Here is a 23,274-nt window from a genome sequence, read left to right as displayed (position 1 = left end):
AATGAGTTTCCGATAAGGGCACCCAATGCAGTTTTCCCTTTTCCTTCCCGGAGCTGACAGCCCCTCCTCCCCCGGGACTGAGCCTGGCAGGGAGGGGCGCGGGTCCCCTGGCCGCAAAAAGTTACAGATTTCGCTGATCTCAGCAGTTCCACGTTTTCATGAGTGTTGTATGAAGTATGCCCAAAGTCAGATTGCTCTGTGGTGTCCAGTCCACGCAGTTCTTGGCTTTCTACCTATTTTCCTGGAGGAGTAACTAAAACATACAGCTCACTAGTCTGCCATCTTGCCCCGCCTCTCTAATTCAAATTATTTTATGCATGGGCTAGTGGCAACCATATTGGATAGCACAGAATAGAGAAGAGTCTGGGGTCTCTAACATTTAGAGGTCTAGTAGAGGAAATAGAGCCAGCATAGAAGATGGAGAAGGAAAAGACAATGACATAGGAGGAAGATCAGGTAAGAATGGTGTCAACAAAAGCCAAGAGATGAAAAGCCAGTAAAGGGAGAAAATTGATGCAGGAAGTTAAAGGAATGAGAGCAGGAGCAAATTCCTTCAGAAGATAAAATGGGTTGGGATTGAGAGCACAAGAGTAGGGGTTGGGCTTTGATAGGAGTAGCGACCCTTATTCCATGGTAGTAGGATAGAGGACAAGGAATATGGATGCAGATGCAGCAAAGTTGGAGAATTGGTGGTGAGTAGATGGGAGTATGGTGACTTGGGGTACAGAGTATGGGAGGCTTGAAGAGAGAAGATATGAAATGATCATCTTGAAGAGTAATTGACATACTCACCTGGACCAATGTAGGATTTCTGAGAAGACTGGAATTCACATTTGAGGTTTGGGATAACAAATATAGAGAGATACAAGTCAGCATAATTTTGTGGATTTTCCCCTGTTTGTTGGGTGAAACCAGAGTTAGATTTGCTATGTGAATAAAATGAAGATAGAAGGTTCTTTCAAGGGAAGTCTGTGGAATTTCCATTGGGCACAATGGCAGTGAATACAGTAGAGTGAAAGTGGAAGAGTGGATAAATATTGCAAGAATGGTAAGGTCAGTGGATTGGAGGCCTCAGTAGAGTTGGAAATAAGTGAACTATAAAGGTAAGAGATGGTGGTCAGAGCATGAGATGCTTAAAATCAATGTTGTATTCTTATGGGTGATAGTGTTTAGTGTGTGGCTAGAGGAATGTATGAAAAAGATCACTAATAATCACTCACATGGATGCTGAAGGCACTGAGGGGAGGGAAGGAAGATAATGAGCCAAGAACTCAAGAGTTCAAAGACTACCAGGTTGAAAGATGACAGCAACCAAAAAGAACACTGGATATGAACTGGATATCTTCCTTCTGTCCATCCAAATCCATTCTCCACACTTCTTCAGCCTGCTTTAATCTATGGATTCCATCAATAGCTTTCATTGCCCTCTGGTTCTGGTTGAATTTGGCCAATGAGGATCCTCAGCAGGAGATAAGATGTAGGAAGGGCTATTTCCCTGAACTGAAAGTTTCTGCTCCTTTCCACATGGCCTTCTCTATACATCTCTCATGTTTTGGGTCCCAGCACTCCCTTCCTTTGTTCCCCTGGTAACAGCTCCACTGCTGCACTACCCTTTTGCTTCCCCTATACCTCATTCACACCTTTGTAAATAGTTCCTTTATTGAATTATCCTCAAAGTAACCTAATACGAGTATGCTATCTATTTCCTGTTGGGGATCCAAGGTAGTACAGCTGACTTTATGATAAGAATTACAAAGAAGCTCGAGTTTCTGAAAAGAGGAGGAGAGTTTGTTTGGAAGCAACAATAGGGAGCAAGAGGGATACCTTCCCCATGGTGTGTATCAAGGTGAGAGAAAAATGGCTTCTGTTTCGGAGAGTGTTCCAGTTTACTAGTGCTGCCATTATGCAAATTATGCAAATTGCCAGAAATGCAATTGCTTTTATAAAGTGGGTTTATTTGGTTACAAATTTACCATTCTAAGGCCATAAATTTGTCCAAACAAAGGCATCAACAAGAGGATACCTTTACTGAAGAACGATCAGTTGTGTCTGGAACACCTCTGTCAGCTGGGAAGGCATGTGGTTGGCATCTGCTGTTCCTCTGTTCCTGGGTTGCATTTCAAAATGGCTTCCCTCAAAATGTACCTGGGCTTGTCTCTCTTAGCTTCTCCAGAGCAAACTCTGGGCTAGCATCTCCAAATGTCCTGCCTGCATCTCCAAGCATCTCTACGCATCTCTGTCATCTCCCAAGCATCTCTCCAAAATTCTCTCACAGCTGTCCTTGGGGCATCTTGTCCTCTCTTAGCTTCTCTAGAGCAGACTCTGGGCTAGCATCTCAAAGCGTCAGTAAGCGTCTCTCCAAAAATCTCTGTCAGCTGCTATGAGCTCCTTCTGTCTGTGAACTCTCTTACAGGACTCCAGTGATCTAATTTAGACCCACCCTGAATGGTCAGAGTAATACCTACATGGAAATAATTTAATCAAAGGTATTACCCCACAGTTGAGTGTGTCACATCTCCATGGAAACACTCAATCAAAATGTTCCACCCAAACAGATTAGATTAAAAGATCATGGCTTTTAAATGCACAACTGTATGATAATACTGTGAACAACTGATTGTACACTGTGGATAATTATATGGTGTGTGAATATAGGTCTATAAAATTATATAGAAAAATATAAACAGGGATAAAAGTGCTGGAGAAAACATGGAGAGAGGGATGTGCATATTTACTGTTGGTTAGGAGGCAGAATGATACAGCCTTTCTGGAGGACAAGGGGGTGGTTCCACACAAAGCTAAGTATGTAGGTGCCATAAAGTCCTGCAACCTCATTAGGGGGCATTTGCTTGGAGGATCTGACAGCAGGGACATGAATGGACATTTGCACACTACTGTTTGTGGAGAGAGTATGCATGATTTGCAATGGGTGGAGGTGAACTAAGGGTACATCAACTGCAGAACAGAATGGTGAACTGTTGTGTGTACATACAATGGAGTATTGAGCAACTGTGAGAAGGAGTGAAGCTGAGACACTACAGAATGGAACCTGTAGACAGCATTTTGAGTGAACTGTGCCAGAAACAAAGGCAAACACTATAATGCCTCACCAATATGGACTAACTACAATGTGTAAATTCAGAATTCAGCTTGGAGCACAGCTTATCAGGGAACGTTTATTGTAATGGTCCCTAGATTGTAAGCTCTTACAGCAGTCACATCTATTCCTGAATTGTAATGGCCATCTCCAGATTCTGAGATGCTGATCCCTTTGTGTATAACTGATCGATTCCTGGAACTTTGGGTATCTGTGTGACACCTGATACTAAGAGCTAGAACTCCGCAGATATGAATGTCAGTGTTAGCACAAATAGCAACTGTTAAAACAGCTGAAAAAGAGTCCAGACTTCTAGAGATATGAATGAAGCTGATGTGGTTAGAACTAGGGCAAATCAGGCCAAAGGGTAAAGGACAATATTGACTGCGTTTTAAAACTTCAGATTCCAAGTGAAACCAAGGGAAGACATGTTTAGTTGGTGCAAGATCTTTATTTCCTAAACAATTTAACTCGTACAGTTTGTTCAAATACCATAAATGCATGGAACTTTGAATAGGAAGTGAGACCTGGTAGGTTTGCATAGGTTAGTGTGAAATAGAGACACATCCCAAAGTAATTTGGACAGAGAATAAAAATATACATGCAGGGCCCCCCGCGGAGCTGGGGAGAAATGCAGAGGTGTCAGGTTTCCTCACCTGGATTGTTGCTGGTGTTCTCAGAAACATTGAGGACTGGTAGTTTGATGTGCCAAGCCTTCTATCACAGGATTTGCCCTTATAAGCTTGTTACTGCAAAGGAGAGGCTAAAGCTGCTTATAATTGTACCTAAGAGTCTCCCCCTGAGTCTTCTCTTTGTTGCTCAGATGTGGTCCTCTCTTTCCAGCTAAGCCAACTCGGCGGGTGAACTCACTGCTCTTCCCTCTACATGAGATCTGACTCCCAGGGGTGTAAATCTCCCTGGCAACGTGGGATATGACTCCCGGGTATGAATCTGGACCCGACATCATGGGATTGAGAACATCTTCTTGACCAAATGAGGGATGCAAAATGAAACGAAATAAAGTTTCAGTAGCTGAGAGATTCCAAATGGAGTCTAGAGGTCAGTCTGGTGGGCATTCTTATGCACTATATGGATAGCCCTTTTTAGGTTTTAATGCATTGGAATAGCTAGAAGTAAATACTGAAGCTATCAAACTGCAACCCAGTAGCCTTGACTCTTGAAGATGATTGTATAGCAATGGAGCTTACAAGGGGTGACGGTGTGACTGTGAAAGCCTTGTGGATCACACTCCCTTTATCCAGTGTATGGATGGTTGAGTAGAAAAATGGGGACAAAAAAACTAAATGAAAAATAGGGTGGGGGGTGATTTGGGTGTTTATTTTTTATTTTTTATTTTTTATTCTCATTTTCACTTTTTCTGGTACAAGGAAAATGTTCAAAAAATAGATTGGGGTGATGAATGCACAACTATATGATGGTACTGTGAACTATTGATTGTATGCTTTGGATGATTGTGTGGTATGAGAATATATCTCAATAAAATTGAATTAAAAAAAATAAAAGATCGTGGCTTTGTGGGAGACATAATATATCCAAACTGGCACAGAGAGCTACCAGGGAAGTGTTGTTTTCAGGGAGAGGCTTCACTTAATGCTGGGAAATGGAAAACACAGTCAAAAGAGGTTGAAGATTCAGGGGAAGGATGCAACAAAAGATTTTGGAAGGTGGCAAAGAATAGGGGTTGTGTAGGATTGGGGGATTAAAAGGAGCTGTGAAGATAAGAATTGGATGAAAATGGATGATCTGGGGCTTCTGATAATTGAAATAAGTAGGGATGTGAGCAGGCTCTCAATTCATTTCAGTTCGTTGCTACCAGTACCTATTATGTGCTGCACGCTGGGCTCAGCACTGGAGTGGCAAGGCAGTAACAGTTAATACCCAAGCAGTGACTTAACAATGACCTGATGAACCATATGCCTCTAACAGAGCCTCCTAGAGATAAGCCATCTAACACATGCTTTCATGAGCTGTCTTGGATTATGGGCTGCTAGGGATCCTGATCCTAGGCCCTTTCTAACCAGAGTTCAACCAACTTTTATCCTAATAAGGGTAGAAAATTGTGGACAAAGAAGACTGAAGTTTTTATGCCAGTGCCAGGGAGGACACTTTGGTAGGCATTATGCTTGCCCCTTACAAGGTAAGATAAAGCTGGGCCAGAGACAAATCTGGGACCCATCACCAGGACTGGTGGTTTCATGCCTTACTATTAAAGATCTGGAAGGTTGGGGAGGATGGATGACAAAAACTGTCTCAGTACTATCCAAATACCAAATAATTATAGCCAAGACTCCTTTTTTCCTTATCAAAAATACAATTACGCTTGAGTTGCAGCCTTTTCCTAGATGAAGTATATTCTAGGACTCTGAATGTTAACCCTTGAAGGCTAAGTCAATTGTTTAATGATCATAATTGACATTTATTATGTAATTACTATATGCCAGGCACTTTGAACATGTATTGACTATTTTAATTCTCACAATAATCCTCTAAGATAGGTACTTTTTTGATTCCATTTTACAGATGAGGACATTGAGGTATGGAGATATCATGCTGCTTGTTTTAGGTTATGAAGCCAGGAATTGGTAATTGGGATTCAACCTAGTTAATATGACTCTATAGCCCATGCTTTTAACTTCTACAGTCTCATTAAAAGTATTTATTGTATACTTCCACTAGCTACTATGCTAGATAGAAATAGAAAATAATTTACTGTTCCTTAATATTTATTTACTAAATTAGAATTTAATCGAAGGAAAGGGATTTTTTTTAAGGTGACTTTTTAACATGCTATTCAGGAATTGCCTTTTCTTGCTTTTCCCCTTTTCTAGCCTTTTTTCCAAGTGCCTTTAAAAAGGATGCAATATATATATGTGTGTGTGTATATATATATATGACAAAAGTGATATCTATCTGTATATATTACTACATATAGATCTATGTTTATATATATCACTCTTGATTAAAACCTAGTTTAAGATGAAATTACTGACTCAATAAATTTATTCATTTTCTTTCTCACTTTGTTGTATCCTTTTATCTCAGATACATTTTTCCAGATTTGTTTACAAATTCCTTTCACTAGCACTGTATACCCCAAATGTGTTAACAGTTACAGATTTAACAAAAATTCAAATCTTACTTAAAAAATAAGTAATACCATCATGGGAAATAACATATATAACACAGATAAACATTATACTGTTTATTAATGAGAACCACAACAGTATCTTGTTTATTTTTCAAAGTTACTATATTTTCATTTTAGAGTTATAAAATGAGAAATAATAATATTTCTGCACTAAACACTGATTATCTTTGATATTCATTGAATTGATTTTCTCCTCATCCTAACCTGCACTCCCCCAAAGCTGTTTCCCTGATATCTCTGTCTTTGGGACTTTGGCCCATTGAATTATTTTCTCCTTCATTATTCATCTGCCCTCTTTTCTATATCTTTCTTATATTCTTTTCTGCTGCCATAGAGCTTTTTAACCTTGATAAAAACCCATAAATTGTGTCTTTACCCTTATCTGCCTATACATTATCTCTTAACTTCACATGAAGAAAAAAATCCCAGCAAACCTCATGTGAAATTCATATGTCAGAGTATATTGCGTTAATAATATATGCTATCTGCTATTTAATAAGCATTTATATATGGCATATATATATTTTTTCTCAATTACCTATCACAGCCACCACATGAACTTAAATACTGTTATTATCCCCATTTGTTAGGTGAGGGAATTGAGGCTTTAGCATGCTATACCAGTGCAGCCGATGCGTTGATTTGACTTTGTGTGGATGTACTGTGGCCACCTAGTGGTTTCAGGAATACAGTGATGTTTCTTAGGGAAGGTACTTAATGCAGAAAACATTTTACATTAAGAAAGGAATAAGAAAAATGAAATTTACAGATGTGCTACTTAAAGGTTAGTGTTATTTTCTCTAGGAAGTTTTGTGTAAATAACATACAAATACACTTTACAACAGTACATATATAGCTCTTGCTGTGCCATTTAGCCTAGTTTCTTCTTTTCAGTGTCTCCATGATTTATTTAATATCCTACTCATCTTTCATCAAGATTAGGTGCCCTATTCATTGTGTATTCCTTCTCAATTGGTTACAAATAGACTTGTTAATTTACTGACATGCTTTTTAAATATAAATCTCATGTGAATTAGTTATTGCCCAAACTAAGATCCCTTTCTCCCAATAGGATCTTTGCTAGTTATATTTGCTTTGGAGTAGCGAAGTTAAAAGATAACTTAAATGAGAGAGCCATAGCACTCTGTTAATACTTGATTAATATTTGCTTAGGAAACTGGTGTAACTGTCTTAACTTTGAAATTTAGAAGAACCTCTAAGTTTCCCTTTGTGAAAAGATGCTATAAACTAAACAAAACCCTTTGTAAATTTCCTCCATCAATTATGAGCTCTTTTACCTGAATCATTAACCACTGACAGTGTCTTTTTTATCTTTGGCCTATAAAAAATGTCAAGTCTCTACCATTAAAAAAATAAAGCAAAATCAGTAAAACTGTCCCTCAATCAGTCTGTCTCAGCATAATTCCTTTAAAAGACCAGTCAGAAGTAGCCCAACCACATTAAAATGGCACTCTAGTCTGTAACCACATCTTTTGTTCCTTTGCCAGTGTTTTTCTATTTTTATGCGATTGGACTACTTCATGTAACTGAAGCCTTAACAGAGAAAATTTGTATTTCTGCTGTTAAGAGGTGGCCCTCTTGAACACGTAGCCAGGAAACTATTCTTGGTGAACTAGGTAGGAGTTCTTACCAGCATAGGGGGAAGCATAGTCCTCCTAACTGAACATGGAATGCCACAGAAGTCAGGCGTTAGCACAGGCCTTGGCCACAGAATGACACTGTCTTGTTCATAGTAGATATTTATAATGTATTGACCCAAAGAGTGGAGTCTGAGAGCTTGATTGAATTGGTCCTGACTTGACTTGCTCCTACACGTAGAAATAGATTCTTTTTCTGATAAAGCTTGTAAACAAATGGAGCATATTGCCCTATCTTGGTGAACCTTCTCTGTAAACCACTACAATCTGGCTCTCCAATAACCTTTCTAAAAGGGCCTGACAAACCAACCAAGAAGGAGATCTTCTAGACTTAGGCTACACAAGGAGGAGATCCCCTTCACTTCTCTGATGCCTCCACCCCATTCTCTTACATTTCTTTTTTCCAAATCTCCCATTCTGGTAGCTTCTCCCTCTTTCAGAAATATTCAACCACTTCCCACCAAAGGAGGTTTCATCTCTTGATTTCTTTTTGCATTTCACAATGCCTCACTCTTCATCTGGATGAGCATTCATGTTTTTTTTCTACTCAGTCACTGGGGCCTCCAGAGTGTAAGGTGCTCTAGTCCTGTTAATAAGGTTGAAGGTGTATCTCCCAAGGCAGTTCAATCTTCCCACCAGTAAGATCTATGTCATTTTTGATGCAAGCACACATTGCAATAACAAGATGTCTTTATTTGCCAGGGCTGTTATGACAAACCACACAATGGGTTGACCTAAACAATAGGAATTGTCTACAGTTTTGGAGGCTAGAAGTCCAAAATCAAGGTCTTGACATGCCATGCTTTCTCCTGGAGTCGGTAGCATTCTGGAACTGGCTTGCTGCAACCCTTAGGGTTGTACCCTGGCTCCTACCCTTACTAGCCCTGTGATCTTGGAAGTTAATATAATTTTTCTGAGTTCAGCTTCTTCATCTGCCCTCCATCAGCAAAACTGGGATCATAATAATGCCTTTATGGAATTGTTGTAAGAATTAAAAGAGAGAATTCCTATCAAACATTTAGAATAGAGCCCAGCATACAATAAATGCTAAATTTAAATAATAGCATATAATAAGCATCCTATAAATATTAGCTGTTAATATTTTGTAAGTCATAGTTTTAAGGAAGCTATAAAGTTCTTATTTTAGGAGCAAAACCTGATACATTTTTTCATCTTGGCTCAACTCAGGTAAAAACTAAGAGAATTTAATGTTTCATTTATTCATAGATAAAGGACTGGAAGGAAACATATCTAAATTTAAACAGTGGATGTGCACAACAAATAGATTGCGATAAGTGGTTATAAGCTCCTCCCATTCCTTTATACATGCCCCTTTGCGATGTTACTTTGCTCTTCTTCACATCAAGATGTGGACTGTAGATCTCTACCTTCTTGTATCTATGCTGGTCTTGACTTGCTTTGACCAGTGATCATGTGGGAGTTCTGAATCTAGCCCTTAAGAGGCCTTGCATTCTTTGCTCTTGTTCTCTTGGAATGCTGCTGCCATCATGTGAAGAAGCCTGGACCAGCCTTCTTGAGGATGAGAAGCCATGTGGAAAGAGAGGCCCAGCTGATATCCAAGATCAACTGCCAGTAGAACTGGCTACATAATTTGTGGGGCTTAGTGAAAAATGAAAATGTGGGGCCCTTTATTCCAAAATAATTAAGAATTCAAGATGGCAACAGCAGAGCATTAAACCAAGTACAGGATCCTTCCGATCAGGGACTCTGTAAGACTGTACAGGTTACATACCCATGGAGCCTGCCCTGACAGCTAGGCAGACCATCTTGGACTATCAAGCTCCCAATTAGCTACCAGCTGACTGTCACCATACTGTGAGATCAGGTGAACCCAGCAGAAGAGTAGCCCAGCTAAGTCTAGTCCAAATTACTGGCCCACAAATTGTGAGCTGATAAATGATTATTTTAGGCTACTAAATTTGTTATTGTTGGGCAGCAATAAATAACAAAGATGTCCTACTGTATCCCATTTCTGGATAATTAAATCTGAATCATACAACCTCACCCATACTTTCCACCTCGTCCTGTGAGGCCTGAGAAATTCTTCAGGCTTTCTGTTTTCCTAAGTATTCTCCGCTTACTCTGAAATATGAGTTGTGGAGTCAGACTGTGTGGGTTTAAATTCTAGTTCCTCCCATTAGTAATTGTGTGACCTTGAACACAGTATTTTATCTCCTTTTGTCTCTATTTCCTCATTTATAAAATGAAGATGACTTTCATTTCCTCATCAGGGTTTGTGAAGATTAAATGAAGTAATACTTGCACAGCATGTAGCACAGTCCTTGGGGTGTGATCTGTGCTCAATAAATGTTAGTTATTTTGATTGCCTTGGATTCAACCTCACTGTCCATGTGATTCAGGATGAAACACACAGAAGTACTGCAGGAGACTTCTGGGGTTGTACAGAAGCAGTGTTCAGAGATGTGCAAAAACAGACATAATCCTAGAAAAACTGTAATACAGTGTAAGTTTACAAACTGAACTCTGAAGTCAGACTTTCTTCACATCTCAGCTCTGTCACTTGTTCCGTTTCTTTGGCAAGCTACTTATCCTCTCTAGGTCTCAATTTTGTCAACTGTAAATGAGAATGATAAAGGACATCTCTCATAGCATACTTGTGAGGATTGAGTGAAGACTAAATGCCTGGTACACAGAATATACCCACTACTTGATATATGAAATGTGAGTATTGATCAAAAAGGCAAGCCAAGATCACTTTGAGAGAAATTCCAAATATAAAGTGTAGTGTTGTAAGACTGTAAACAGGACATGAGGTAAGAGATCCAGAGCCAGAGAGATGAGAAACAAATTGTTTGTAGAGCAAGGCAGAGATGAAACCATTCAGGACTTTGGTGACTGCTTCAGAAAGTCCTAGAGGTGTATTGTATATTTCCTAAACCTTTCTGCAAATTGTAACAGTAAAGCAGAAAGTGCTCCAGAAGCAGATTTTGGATTAGAGGGAACAGTTCAAGCAAGCCTACCTTATTCTCTACCAATTGGCCTTTGAAGACTACCTCTAATTTTACGTTTGTTGTTGCCTTTTCCTTCCTCATCATTCAAAAATCCATTCATTTACCGATTATTTATTGAGCACCTGGGAATATAAAGATGAGTGACAGACCAGTTTCCTGTCCTCATGAAGCCTCAGATTAATAGGAAATTCAGGAAATTAAACTAGGAATCCCAATGCCTTGTGAGAAGTTGTTCGATGGGATGTATGATGGTTAATTTCATGTATCAATTTGGCTAGGTTATGGTGTTCAGTTGTTTGGTCAAGCAAGCACTGGCCTGATTGTTTCTGTGAGGGTACTTCTTAGATAGTTTTATGGCTGATTACATCTACAATCAACAAAGGAGATTGCCCTCAGCAAGCAGGGGAGTTTCCAATCAGTTGGAAGTCTTATAGTGAGAACAGAGGATTTCAGAAGTCGGAAGAATTCCTGTCTTTACTTCAGCCAGCTAGCTTCTCCTGGGGAATTCAACTTCACCTTCATCAGAGTTTCCCACTTGATGGCCTACCATATGGATCAGACTTACTGATTCCCATGGTCATGTGAGCCAATTCCTATAATAAATCTCTTAATATTTACAGATATATATATGTATATATTTATCTCCTGTTGGTTCTATTTCTTTGAAGAACCCTGACTAATACAGAGGGACTATACAGAGTGGCAGGACATCTACACCTAAAATGAACTTCGGGATCAGGAGAGCTTCCTGAAGGTAGTTATAGCTAACGTGAAATTTGAAGAATTGATGAGAAGGCATCAACTAAGTTTGGGAGGACAGGCAATTATGAGTGTGGCTAGGGGGAGACATGAATATTCCAAGTCAAAAGAATAGCATATGCGAATGACTGAAAGGAAGAGAAAACCAGAAACTTAAGAGAATTTAAAGTAGTTTATGGTGGCTAAAAATTGAGTTAGAAACCAGAAATGGTTAGAGAGAGCGGGGACAAAGCCGGTTTACCCTGTTAATGAATTTAGGACTTTATCCTAAGAGCAATGGGAAGCCATTCAAGTGTTTAAGCAGAGGAGTAGCATTTAGAAAGAGTCCCTCTACTACAATGTGGAGAATAGAAGGGCAGGACAGAAGACCCACCCAATGCTTTGCCTATTTTTGTAAATAAAGTTTTATTGGAACACAGCCATGCCCATTCACAGACATGTAGTCTGTGGCTGCCTCTAGGCTTTAAAAGCAGAGTTGAGTAGCTGAGACAGAGACCATCTGGTCCACAAAGCTAGAAGTATTTTCTATCCAGCCCTTCAAGAAAAGGTTTGCTAATCCCTGCCACACTGTTGCAGTAACCTGGGGTGAGATAAGGGTGGCTGGCTTTGGGGAAGGGATAGTAGGAATGTTGGCAAGCAGAACTTATGGGGTTCATGCCAAATCTTCAGTGACTCTGAGGAAATAGTGAATCAGATGGTAGTTGGTATCACATCTCTCTCTTTAAAATTTTATTTATTATTATTTTTTAGAGCAGTTGTAGGTTTATTGAAAAATCATGGAGAAAGCATAGAGTTCCCATATTCCTCCTCTCAACCCCCCCCCACAGTTTTCCCTATTATTAACATTTTGTGTTAGTGTGGTACATTTATTACAACTGATGGACCAATATTTGTATAATTATATTAACTAAAGTCCATAGTTTGCATTGGGTTTCACTCTTTGCGTTGTACAGTTCTATAGATTTTTTAAAAATTTATTGTGGTAACATACACAACAGACTTTCCCATTTTTAACCACTTGCGAGTAAACAATTCAGTGGTGTTGATTATTTTTTTCACAATGTTGAGCGAACATCACATCCATTACTAAAACTTTTCCATCATCCTAAACTCATGTTTCTTTTTAACTAGATAATTATGGCTTGAGGTCCTATTACACAACTCTCATAAAGTGCAGTACCTCACGAAATGTTCTGCCAATTTTCTGGGCACCTATGATTTTAGCATCACCTCGAGCCCCCACTCCTACTGAAGGAGTCAGTTTATGGACTGTGGCATTTTGCTGGGTGTGCTGCCCCATTCTGCTTTTTGATCTAGCAGTGGAACTTGGCTCCATTCTATGATTTCTTTACTTACCCCACCACCTCCACTCCTACTGTGTGTTGTGGGGAAGTGTTAGGGGTTTTGGGGTATTGGGAAGCTTACTAAAGATTTGGGAGAAAGGAGGAGGGTTTCAGAAATGCAAATAAATGAGAAGATTATACTTTTAAAAAAAAGTCTTTTTAGGCATTCTGTGGAGTTATGCCTTCCATCTCTTTTTTTCTCTTTCTCATCTCTCCTCTCTTCTCCCTAACTCCTTCCATATTCCCACTTTAACTTTTAATGTACAAGTCTCTCTTTTGTTACCCTATCTCCTACTAACGCAGGCTCTCAAGGCTTCACCATTCATGCTTATTGACTCATCAAGGCGTTTCTCTTTAAGAATTCTAGTAACAGCTGTTGGGAGTATTGAGTTAACTTCACTATGGTGGCAGGTGTCTTGGGAGCAGGGTAGGTGTGCCTGTTTGAATGTATTATGTCCCCCAGAAAAAGCCATATTCTTTGATGCAATCTTGTAGGGCAGACATAATAGTGGGGATTAAGTGGGATTACGTTGTTTGCATGGAGATGCGCCCCACCCAACTGTAGATGATAACTGATGGGATATTTCCATGGAGGCGTGGCCCCACCGATTCAGGGTAGGCCTCGATCAGTGGAGCCATATAAATGAGCTGGCTCAAAGAGAAGAAACTCAGTGCAGCTGTGAGTGACGTTTTGAAGAGGAGCAAGATAGCTAGAGAGGAATGTCCTGGGAGAAAGCCATTTTGAAACCAGAACTTTGGAGCAGACGCCAGCCACATGCCTTCCCAGCTAACAGAGGTTTTCCGGACACCATTGGCCATCTTCCAGTGAAGGTACCTGATCACTGATGTGTTAACTTGGACACTTTATGGCCTTAAGACTGTAACTGTGTAGCCAAATAAACCCCCTTTTTATAAAAGCCAATCCATCTCTGGTGTTTTGCATTCCTCAGGCATTAGCAAACTAGAACAGTAGGGTACTGAGGGTAATTCTGGATCAGACAAGGTGTGATCTGACTTGTTATGACAACTCACCCAACTGGAATAGCCAGAAAAGAAAGTAGGAGTATAATGAAGCAGGGAGATCAAGATCACTTCCGCAGGAGCATATAGAAATCAGAGCAAAGGAGTGGGTGTGAAGTTGTAAATAAGAGGGGAAGCCAAAGATCTGGAACAAAGGAAATCAACCAAAAGAACTATGTTTTAGACTCTTGACTCCATGTGAAAGGAGATTGTGTCTCACCAATTTTTGTATATGTGTTGCTTAATACAGTGCTAGACACACAGTAGGGACACATCAAATGTTTCATAAACTGAACCATTAATGCTAGGCCATTCCTGAAATATGGGTCTGTCTATGCTGCCTAGAACTTTGCTTTTTTGATACAGATCAATCTACTATGCCTGAACAAATCAAGCCGCAAAGGTGTTACATCTAAACTACATAAGTGAAAGAGTATCAGTGAATGTATATAACATGTTCTGTCTTCAAAAAGCCCTCAACTAGGTCTCAGTGCATTTGTACCCCAACAACGATAGCAATAAACAACTGTTAATGCCACCGTCATTTATTGAATGCCTACTGGATCTGAATTAAAGTACCAGGTGCTTACCTATGTTCTTTCATTTAACCCTCATAATAACCCTATTATTATATTCATTTTATAGATGAGGAGACTCTGGCTCACAGAAGTTCTCTTTCCTAAGATTATAATAAGTGGCAGTTTGTCTGACTTCAAAACCTTTGCTTCCAGTAATACTAGCTCTTGCTGCTTCATAACTGGCTGCTCTGCCTCCAGTTTCTAAACTTCTGATCTCATTCCCTTGTTTAAAATCCTTGTTTTCTCATCTCCTCCAGAGCAAAGTCCACACAATTTAGTGTGGCATAGTTTATTTTTTATAATCCCTGCCTACTCTTAGTATGCCTCATCTGCTGCTGCTGTTTACCTAAATGCAAACTGCATTCCAGATGCTTGTGATTTCCTGGGGACATGCCAAGCTGTTCCATGCCTTTAGGGTTTTGCTCCTTCCCGCTCTTCCTGGACTGCCTTTCCTCTCCATCTGCCTGGGCTTTAAAACGAGAGATCCATTTCTAATCAATCTCTTTAATTTCCAATCAGTCTCTCCTGTGAGATCTCATAATCTCTCTGAGTTTTGAATCTCCTGTTAGTTAAATTGAGATTATGTTTCCTACACATTAGAAAGAGGTTGTCTGGGATGAATTGTGACTATACCATTCACTGGCTCTATCATTTTGGATAAGATGCTTGATTTCTCTAAGTCTCAGGATTTTTTCCACCATAAAACAGGATAATGATGGTGCTTTAGAATATAGTAAGTACCCAGATGAGCTCTTAATATTATGGGGCTTTTGTGTGAATTAGATAAGATTAACATGCATACATCTTGCAGAAATGTTAGCACTCTATGCTTCCTTAATGATTTTCTGCTCACCCTTCAAGATTCAGTTCAAATTCACCTTAATAATGCTTTTCTATACATTCTGTACCTGGTTAGTGATCTTGTTAATTGTGCTTCCATTCCTCTATTTTTGCTTATTAAATTATATATTTTCATGCAATTGTTTAAGTTCTCATCTCCTTTGCTAGTCTTGACTCCTCAAGGACAGGGATTATTTTTATTATCCACCCAAATCTAACATAAACATTAATTGACTAATTGAATAATACATTCATTAATGAACAAGAATGAGTTTCAAGGAACTTGTAGTTATTAGTACTACTACTAATAGTACTACTATTTTACTGCTTCTACCACTACTAATAGTAATGTTTATCAAGTATAATGCACTCAATACTGTCCTAAGCTCTGGCATGCTCACAACAGCTTTAAGAAGTAAGTGTTGTTATCCCCTTAAAATGTTTTTAAAACTGAAAACTTATCACAGTTTTACAGATAAAGTAACTGAGGCTCAGAGAAGATATGTAACACACTCAAAGTCATACAGCTAGTAGGAAGTGTGGAAAAGGATTTTGTGTTTCAATAGAAAACTACATTGCCTGGAGGACACCTTTGAGGTCATCTGTTTCCTGCCTTTCACTGTCTTTGAGCTATTTCATAATTCTGTACAAATGTGTATGTTTTTCAGATTCTCTTTTGAATAGGTTATAATATCTGCTGGTTCCCTCACTGAATGAGTTTTTAAAAATCTTTAAATGTCTATTTTCTATATATATCAGAGTCATGATTTTATCCTTTTTGTGAAAATTGTACTTTAACAGAGGTACAACTAGGATGTAACTCCCTAGTCTACCTGCCTTCAAGGTCCATTTCTGCAACTCAAAGATCTCCAACTTCACTGTGCACTTGATTGGGGAGCTTGCTTTTAAATGGAGCCCTGAGCTCTACTTCAAGAGACTCGTGATTCAGTAGGGTTTTTTTTAATGCAATTTTATTGAGATATATTCACACACCATATAATCCATCCAAAGTATACAGTATCATCATATAGTTGTGCATTCATTGCCACAATCAATTTCAGAACATTTTCATTACTCCAAATGAAAAAAATAAAAATAAAAAAGAACACCCAAAACATCCCATACCGCTTATCCCCCCTATTATTTATGTATTTTTTGTCTTTATTTTGTTACTCACCTGCCATACACTGGACAAAGGGAATGTCAGTCACAAGGTCTTCACAATCACATGGTCACATGATAAAAGCTGTATAGTTATACAGTCATCATCAAGAATCAAATCTACTGGATTACAGTTCAACAGATTCAGGTATTTGCTTCTAGCCATTCTAATGTATTAAAAACTAAAAAGGAATATCTATATAATGCATAAGAATAACCTCTAGAATGACCTCTTGACTCTATTTGAAATCTCTTAGCTACTGAAACTTTATTTTGTTTCATTTCTTTTCTCCCTTTTGGTCAAGAAGGCATTCTCAATCCCGTGATACCAGGGCCAGGCTCAACCCTGGGAGTCACATCCCACGTAGCAGGGAGGGTAATGAGTTTATTTGCAGAGTGTGCTGAGAGAGAGAGGCCACATCTGAGCAACAAAAGAGGTTCTCTGGGGGTGACCCTAAGGCATAATTATAAGTAGGCTTAGCGTCTCCTTTGCAGTAATACATTTCATAAGGGCAAGCCCCAAGATCAAGGGCTTGACTTATTAAATTGGGAGTCCCTAATGCTTGCAAGAATACCAGGAATTCCCCAGGTGGGGAAGTTTAATATTTCCAAAATTTTCCCCAGTCCCTCAAGGGGACTTTGCAAATACTTTCTAATTTTCTGCTCAAAATACTCTGTGATGTATCAATGTATTACACTAACCTGTGCAGAATAATAGGATGTCATTCCCTATTCTCGGTTTCATGTAATTATGTTGTTTAAATAAACTGACCATACAGGTTAAATTAGTGTGCTACAGAGAATATAAATTTTGTACCAAATAAACATCTCTAAAATATTGTTTTGTTTTTAACAAGATTCCAGTTATTCCACTGCAGGTGGTCTGAAAAACACAGCCTTTAACAGCTCTATGATACACTTTCCTAGTAAGAGAAATAAAGCACTGTGCAGTCCAAGTTATAAAATAACTTTCAAGCAGGAGAGAAGAGGAGGCAAGAAATTCTGTCTGTTGGAATGTGTATGTTTCATGAATACAGTGACTTTTCACCAGGGTCTTAAATAAGTAGGAAAGCTTTTGACGAAGATATGAGGGAAAGTCATTCTGTGTGTTGGGAGCAGCATGAACAAAGGAATGGAGATAGGAAAGGATACAGCATTTTCTGGGGATAACTGGTAGTTGGATTTGGCTACAGAGAGTAAAGAATGTGAGAGGTAAACTTACAACTTCTCTAGCAGAAATCAAATGAAATAATTAAAATAAAGAGAATGTGAGAGGGAACATTGTGAAAGAAGATTGGAAAGGTACGTTTGGGATGGAATGGAGGACTATAATACTATGCATTTATCTGATAGGTAATACATAATAATAGAAAACTTTTGATTGGAGATGAAGGCATTCCATCAACAGCAGATCAGAAAAATGCTGAAGAGGTATGCTGTTGGAGAGAGAGACAATATGTATGAGAAGAAAGGAAAGCTGTGAGATCACACAAGGATTTGAAGTCTCTTCTGTAATCAGTGAATACTTACTGAGGATCTATTTTGTGTGAAACACATGGTACTTAGGAAGGAAATTTTTATCTTGGAACATTGTGTGTGAAGGCCTAAGAGGGACGATACCAAAGTGACATCAGAGTTAGGAGATGATAAATGAGTCTAAAACTTTGTTAGTGAGAGAGGAAGAGTAGAAGAGGTAACATACATGAAAGATATTTAGAGGGTAGAATTAACAAAATTTGGTGTCTACATGGATATAGAGGGCTAAGCAAGAAGGAGAAGTCCAGGAAAACTGAGGTTTCTGGCTAAGGAAATAGAAGACATGTTCACTCCTTTGAAATCAAAAAAAGACATGTAGACAGAGGAAAGAGTGTGGAGAAGAGTAGGGATGAGCTATTTTTATTGAGTTTAAAGGACTTGGGAGCACATAACAGGATCTTGGGACTATAGATCTGGTACTCAAGAAAGAGGATGTAGACAGCTATTGTATAAGTGGAATTTATGTCAGATATACCACAGTAGCTTCAGGGAGCAGGGAGAAAACACAATTAAGCCAAAGCTTAGATACAGTCCAAATGTGTGAGGCTATTACCTGGAGTGTTTAGAAGTAAACCATACAAAAGGTCAATTTCAAAATTTAGATCTATGAATCAAAACAGCAAATCCCTAGATCATAAGGCGTGAGCAATCATCAAAACTGGGAGATGAAAAGATCAAGGGCTAGGAGGAATGCAACAGGTGGTTGAGAAATGAGAGGGAAGGCAGGTGGATCAAGTTGATGATATGTTCTAGAACTTCATTTAGAGAGGCTGTAATTGTTTAGAAGAACTACTTTAAACAGTGAAACCCCAAAGTGTTTCAAGTAACAGAAAATGCTCATTTAATTCCTATGTAAGGAAGAAGAATGGAGCTTTGAACGAGCGGGAGGCCACTTAATACATAGGAAATCCTTTAATCTTACCTTATTCTTAGAGTAGGGAAAAATCGTGAAGTGCCTGGAGATAATTTTCTGTGGAACCAAGAGGAACAGCTGAATTCTGGGTTCAGGGAAATGAGGCCATAACAGGGAGTCAACTCTTTGTAGGTTCAAATTTATTGCCTTAAATTCAAAGAATGATCAGTTTTCACTTTTATAATGGTCATTACAAACCATAGAAGAACAAAACTGCAAAAACCACATCTAAATTATTTACGAGACTTATGAGGTTTTGAACTTCAGTTCTGTTTATTTGCACCCTGGACTTCCCGATCAATATGACAAAGGTTGAATACTGGCAGTTAGTGTTTATAGCTATTAGTTATAGTTATTTATTTTCCAAGGATTTCTGGTACAGCTAGCAACCAGAATCTATGCAATTGTTTTAAAAGTTTCCTATGATGCCCTTACAATGTGTATTCTTTGTTAAAATGATAATAATTTGGACTATAACTAAGTGAATTTAAATTGAGTTCTGTGCCAGTTTGAATGTATTATGTCCCCCAAACACCGTTATCTTTGATGTAATCTTGTATTGGCAGACGTTATCAGGGTTGCTCAGATTGTAATTCTTTGAGTGTTTCTTTGGAATGCACCCCACCCAGCTGTGGGTGATGACTCTGACTGGATAATTTCCATGGAGGTGTTGCTTCACCCATCCAGGGTGGGTTTAAGTTGATCAGTGGAGCCATATAAATGAGCTGACATAACAGAAGGAACTCAGTGCAGCTGGGAGTGACGTTCTGAAGAGGAGCAAGCTTGCTGGAGAGGAATGTCCTGGGAGAAAGCCATTTTGAAACCAGAACTTTGGAGCAGACACCAGCCACGTGCCTTCCCAGGTAACAGAGGTTTTCCGGATGCCATTGGCCATCCTCCAGTGAAGGTACCTGATTACTGATGTGTTACTTTGGACACTTTGTGGCCTTAAGACTGTAACCAAATAAACCCCCTTTTTATAAAAGCCAATCCATCTCCGGTGTTTTGCATTCTGCAGCATTAGCAAACTAGAACAAGTTCCCTTCACCTCTATGTTGATACATTAGCGGGACACTTTCCCTTTCTGTACTAGTAGAATGCTGTGTGCATTAAACTGTCAATACAAGCCAAATCCTGATAGTTTTTAGAATGTCATCTGGTAGGGTATTTCTGGGAGCAGTTCCTCAGTAGTAGTCTCAAAGGAAAGGCAAAGCAGTTCTTTAAATCATTTTACTCTCTTTTATTAATTTTAGGTAATTGCTCAGGATAAACTAATGGCGGGGTGCGGAATGTGACTTTTTTTTTTTTTTTTGGTGGTCTTTTCCTCTCTAGGATGTAGATTATCAGTCAAGGCTCTAACCCTGCTTCAGGACTTCGAACTTCCTACATGGGTTCTTTGTCAAGCTGAGAAACATAAGGAGAAAATATGTGGGGAGAATACATGGAGAGTAACTTGTAGGGTGAAATATAAGATGCAATGATGTGTACGACAGATTCTTTGTCTTCAAGCAACTTTAAATTCAGTTGAGTTCAGTGATAAGACTGCTAGAACAATGCTGTAAAACTCGGAATTGTGCCTTGAACTCTAACGTAACATAAAGTTGCCTCTCTTCTATTGGTGGTGGGTTTTGGTAATTATCCACATATCCAAAAGGCTGGGCTTTAGATGAAGATATGATTTCACTCACTTATAAATTCAGCAACTATTTACTGTTCTCTCATTGATGGCAACAATAGAGGCAAAGTAGAGGGGATGGGTGTGGGAACAAGACTGTAGCAAAGGAGACAAGTTTGGAGGCAGTTTCTCTAATGAATGATTCTGTGGGTGAGGAAGGAGTCAAGGATGACTCCCAGATCTCAGAGGGGACTTGGTGGATTTTGTAGCCATGCAGAGACATAGAGAATCAAGAGATAGGAGGAGCAGGTTTGGTGGAGGTGGGGGCTTGACCAAGAAGAAAAAAAATATTCTTTAAAATGATTCTGATAGGGGGTTGCAGAAATAACACTCCAGATGAGCATTTCTGGGATTATATTCCATGTGAAAACTGGCTATTAACGAAGTCCAAATTCTTGAATACCTTAATTTCTATCTAGAAATATTAGGAGATAAAATGAATTTCTTTTCTACATAAAAATAATCTGTTGTGTGCTTAGAATTTTTTAATTCAATTTTATTGAGATATATTCACATACCATACAATCATCCAAGGTATACAATCAGTTGTTCACAGTACCATTATATAGTTGTGCATTCATCACCATAATTAATTTTTGTACATTTTCATTACCACACACACACACAAAATAAGAATAAGAATAAATTAAAGTAAAAAAGAAGACCCAAAACATCCCACTCCTCCATCCCTCCCTATTATTCATTTACTTTTTGTCCCCATTTTTCTACTTATCTGTCCATACATTGGATAAAAGGAGTGTGAGCCACATGGTTTTCACAATCACATGGGCACACTATGTAAGCTATATAGTTATACACTCATTTTCAAGAATCAAGGCTACTGGGTTGCAGTTCAACAGTTTCAGGTATTTCCTTCTAGCTATTCTAGTACACTAAAAACTAAAAAGGGATATCTATATAATGCATAAGAATAATCTCCAGAATGTCCTCTTGACTATTTGAAATGTCTTAGCCACTGAAACTTTGTTTGGTTTCATTTCTTTTCCCCCTTTTGGTCAAGAAGACTTTCTGAATCCCTTGATGCCAGGTCCAGATTCATCCCTGGGAGTCATGTCCCACATTGCCAGGGAGATTTATACCCTTGGGAGTTATGTCCCATGTAGGGGGGAGGGCAGTGAGTTTACCTGTTGAGTTGGCTTAGAGAGAGAGGCCACATTTGAGCAATAAAAGAGGGTCTCTGGGGGTGACTGTAAGGCACCATTCATTATAAGTAGGCTTAGCCTCTCCTTTGCAGTAACAAGCTTCATAAGGGCAAGCCCAAGATTCAGGGCTCGGCCTTCTAAATTGGTAGTCCCCAATGCTTGTGAGAATATCAGTAATTCCCCAGGTGGGGTAATGTTTCCACATTTTTCCCTAGGCCCTCAAGGAGGCTTTGTAAATACATTTTTATTCTCTGCCCTAATTACTCTGGGATCTATTGGGGGCTTCACACTAACCTGTACAAGCCAATCAGATCTCACTCACTATTCAAAGTTCCATGTAATTATGGTGTTTGAATAAACTGAACATACAAGTTCACTTTTATAGTGTGCTAAAGAAAATACAGATTTTGCACCAAATAAACATTTCTTTCTTTGGTCTCACACAGAAGTTGAAGTTTTAAAACATTGCTTCTGGTATAATCACATAGTTATGCATTCACCACCACAATCTATATGAGGACATTTCCATTTCTGATATTCTTCTATTTCTTCAATTTGGCATTTGCAGGGTCCTTCTCCAGTCTATACCCTCTTCCAGAGTTTCAAAAAATTCTGAATTGTCCTTTTTTTCCCCATTGATTCTCTGGAGAGAAGTTTTCAGTAGCTGTTTACATTGCCATGTTGATGATGTCACCCTTTAAAAATTTTTTTGACATTTACCTCTACTTCATTTGTACTTTTAATTTGGTATGTTATTTTTTGAAATGCTCAATTTATATTTAATCAGAGGAAGAATTACTCGGTTAAGTTAGATTTCCTTATCCCAATGGTCTTTATTATTGATATTATAGTTTCTAATATGTTATGCATAGATAGTGTTAAGATCTTAAAAAAAATTTGTTACCCCACAATCCATTTGATCCTACATTTTTGGCTATTAAATATTATGTTAGCAGTATTTGGAGATTCTCCAAGCTTTATTCCAGAATATATTTGATAAAGTTTGAAAATATTTAAATGTAACAGATTTTCAAAAATGTTTTTCTCCTTGTATTTCCTACCAAGGGGGATTTTAAAATGTCTTACTAGAACCATACATTTCCTTGCAGAAAGTAAATCCCCAGAAATTGATTTCTTTTTCACTAAAACAAACAATATTTTAGAAAGGGGTTGTATGGGTAATTTTTAAAATTATTTACTAGAGGGTATAAGTGTTTTGATTTTACTAAAATGCAAAGAACACAATCCCAAAGATTAAGTGGGAAATCTGAATGCAGCATATGCATTTTCTACATAAATAATAATTAAAACTGTCATTCTTGATGCTTCTGATTTCTTCTTGTATAGAGTCTCTAGAACAGGGACTTTG

The 23,274-nt window shown here is 38.5% G+C and overlaps 1 protein-coding gene across 3 annotated transcripts in view; it reads left to right on the top strand.

Moving 5' to 3' along the window:
- The window catches only part of LOC119526986 (TLC domain-containing protein 4-like), a 175,346-nt gene that overhangs the window by 11,878 nt on the left and 140,194 nt on the right, over nucleotides 1-23,274 (top strand). The window contains exon 1 of one of the 3 annotated variants that reach the window (XM_037826580.1): nucleotides 4,635-5,255. The exons of 1 other annotated variant lie outside the window; for it this stretch is intronic. In XM_037826580.1, the coding sequence (XP_037682508.1) occupies nucleotides 5,238-5,255 (18 nt within the window). In that variant the 5' untranslated portion in view covers nucleotides 4,635-5,237. Of the gene's footprint in view, nucleotides 1-4,634; nucleotides 5,256-23,274 lie in introns of those variants that run through there. One more of the 3 variants, XM_037826578.1, reaches the window with a different exon arrangement.

The sequence above is a fragment of the Choloepus didactylus genome, chromosome 2 (assembly GCF_015220235.1).
Source record: "Choloepus didactylus isolate mChoDid1 chromosome 2, mChoDid1.pri, whole genome shotgun sequence".
NCBI classification, from domain to species: domain Eukaryota; kingdom Metazoa; phylum Chordata; class Mammalia; order Pilosa; family Megalonychidae; genus Choloepus; species Choloepus didactylus.
This window is presented reverse-complemented; position numbering and strand designations above follow the sequence as displayed.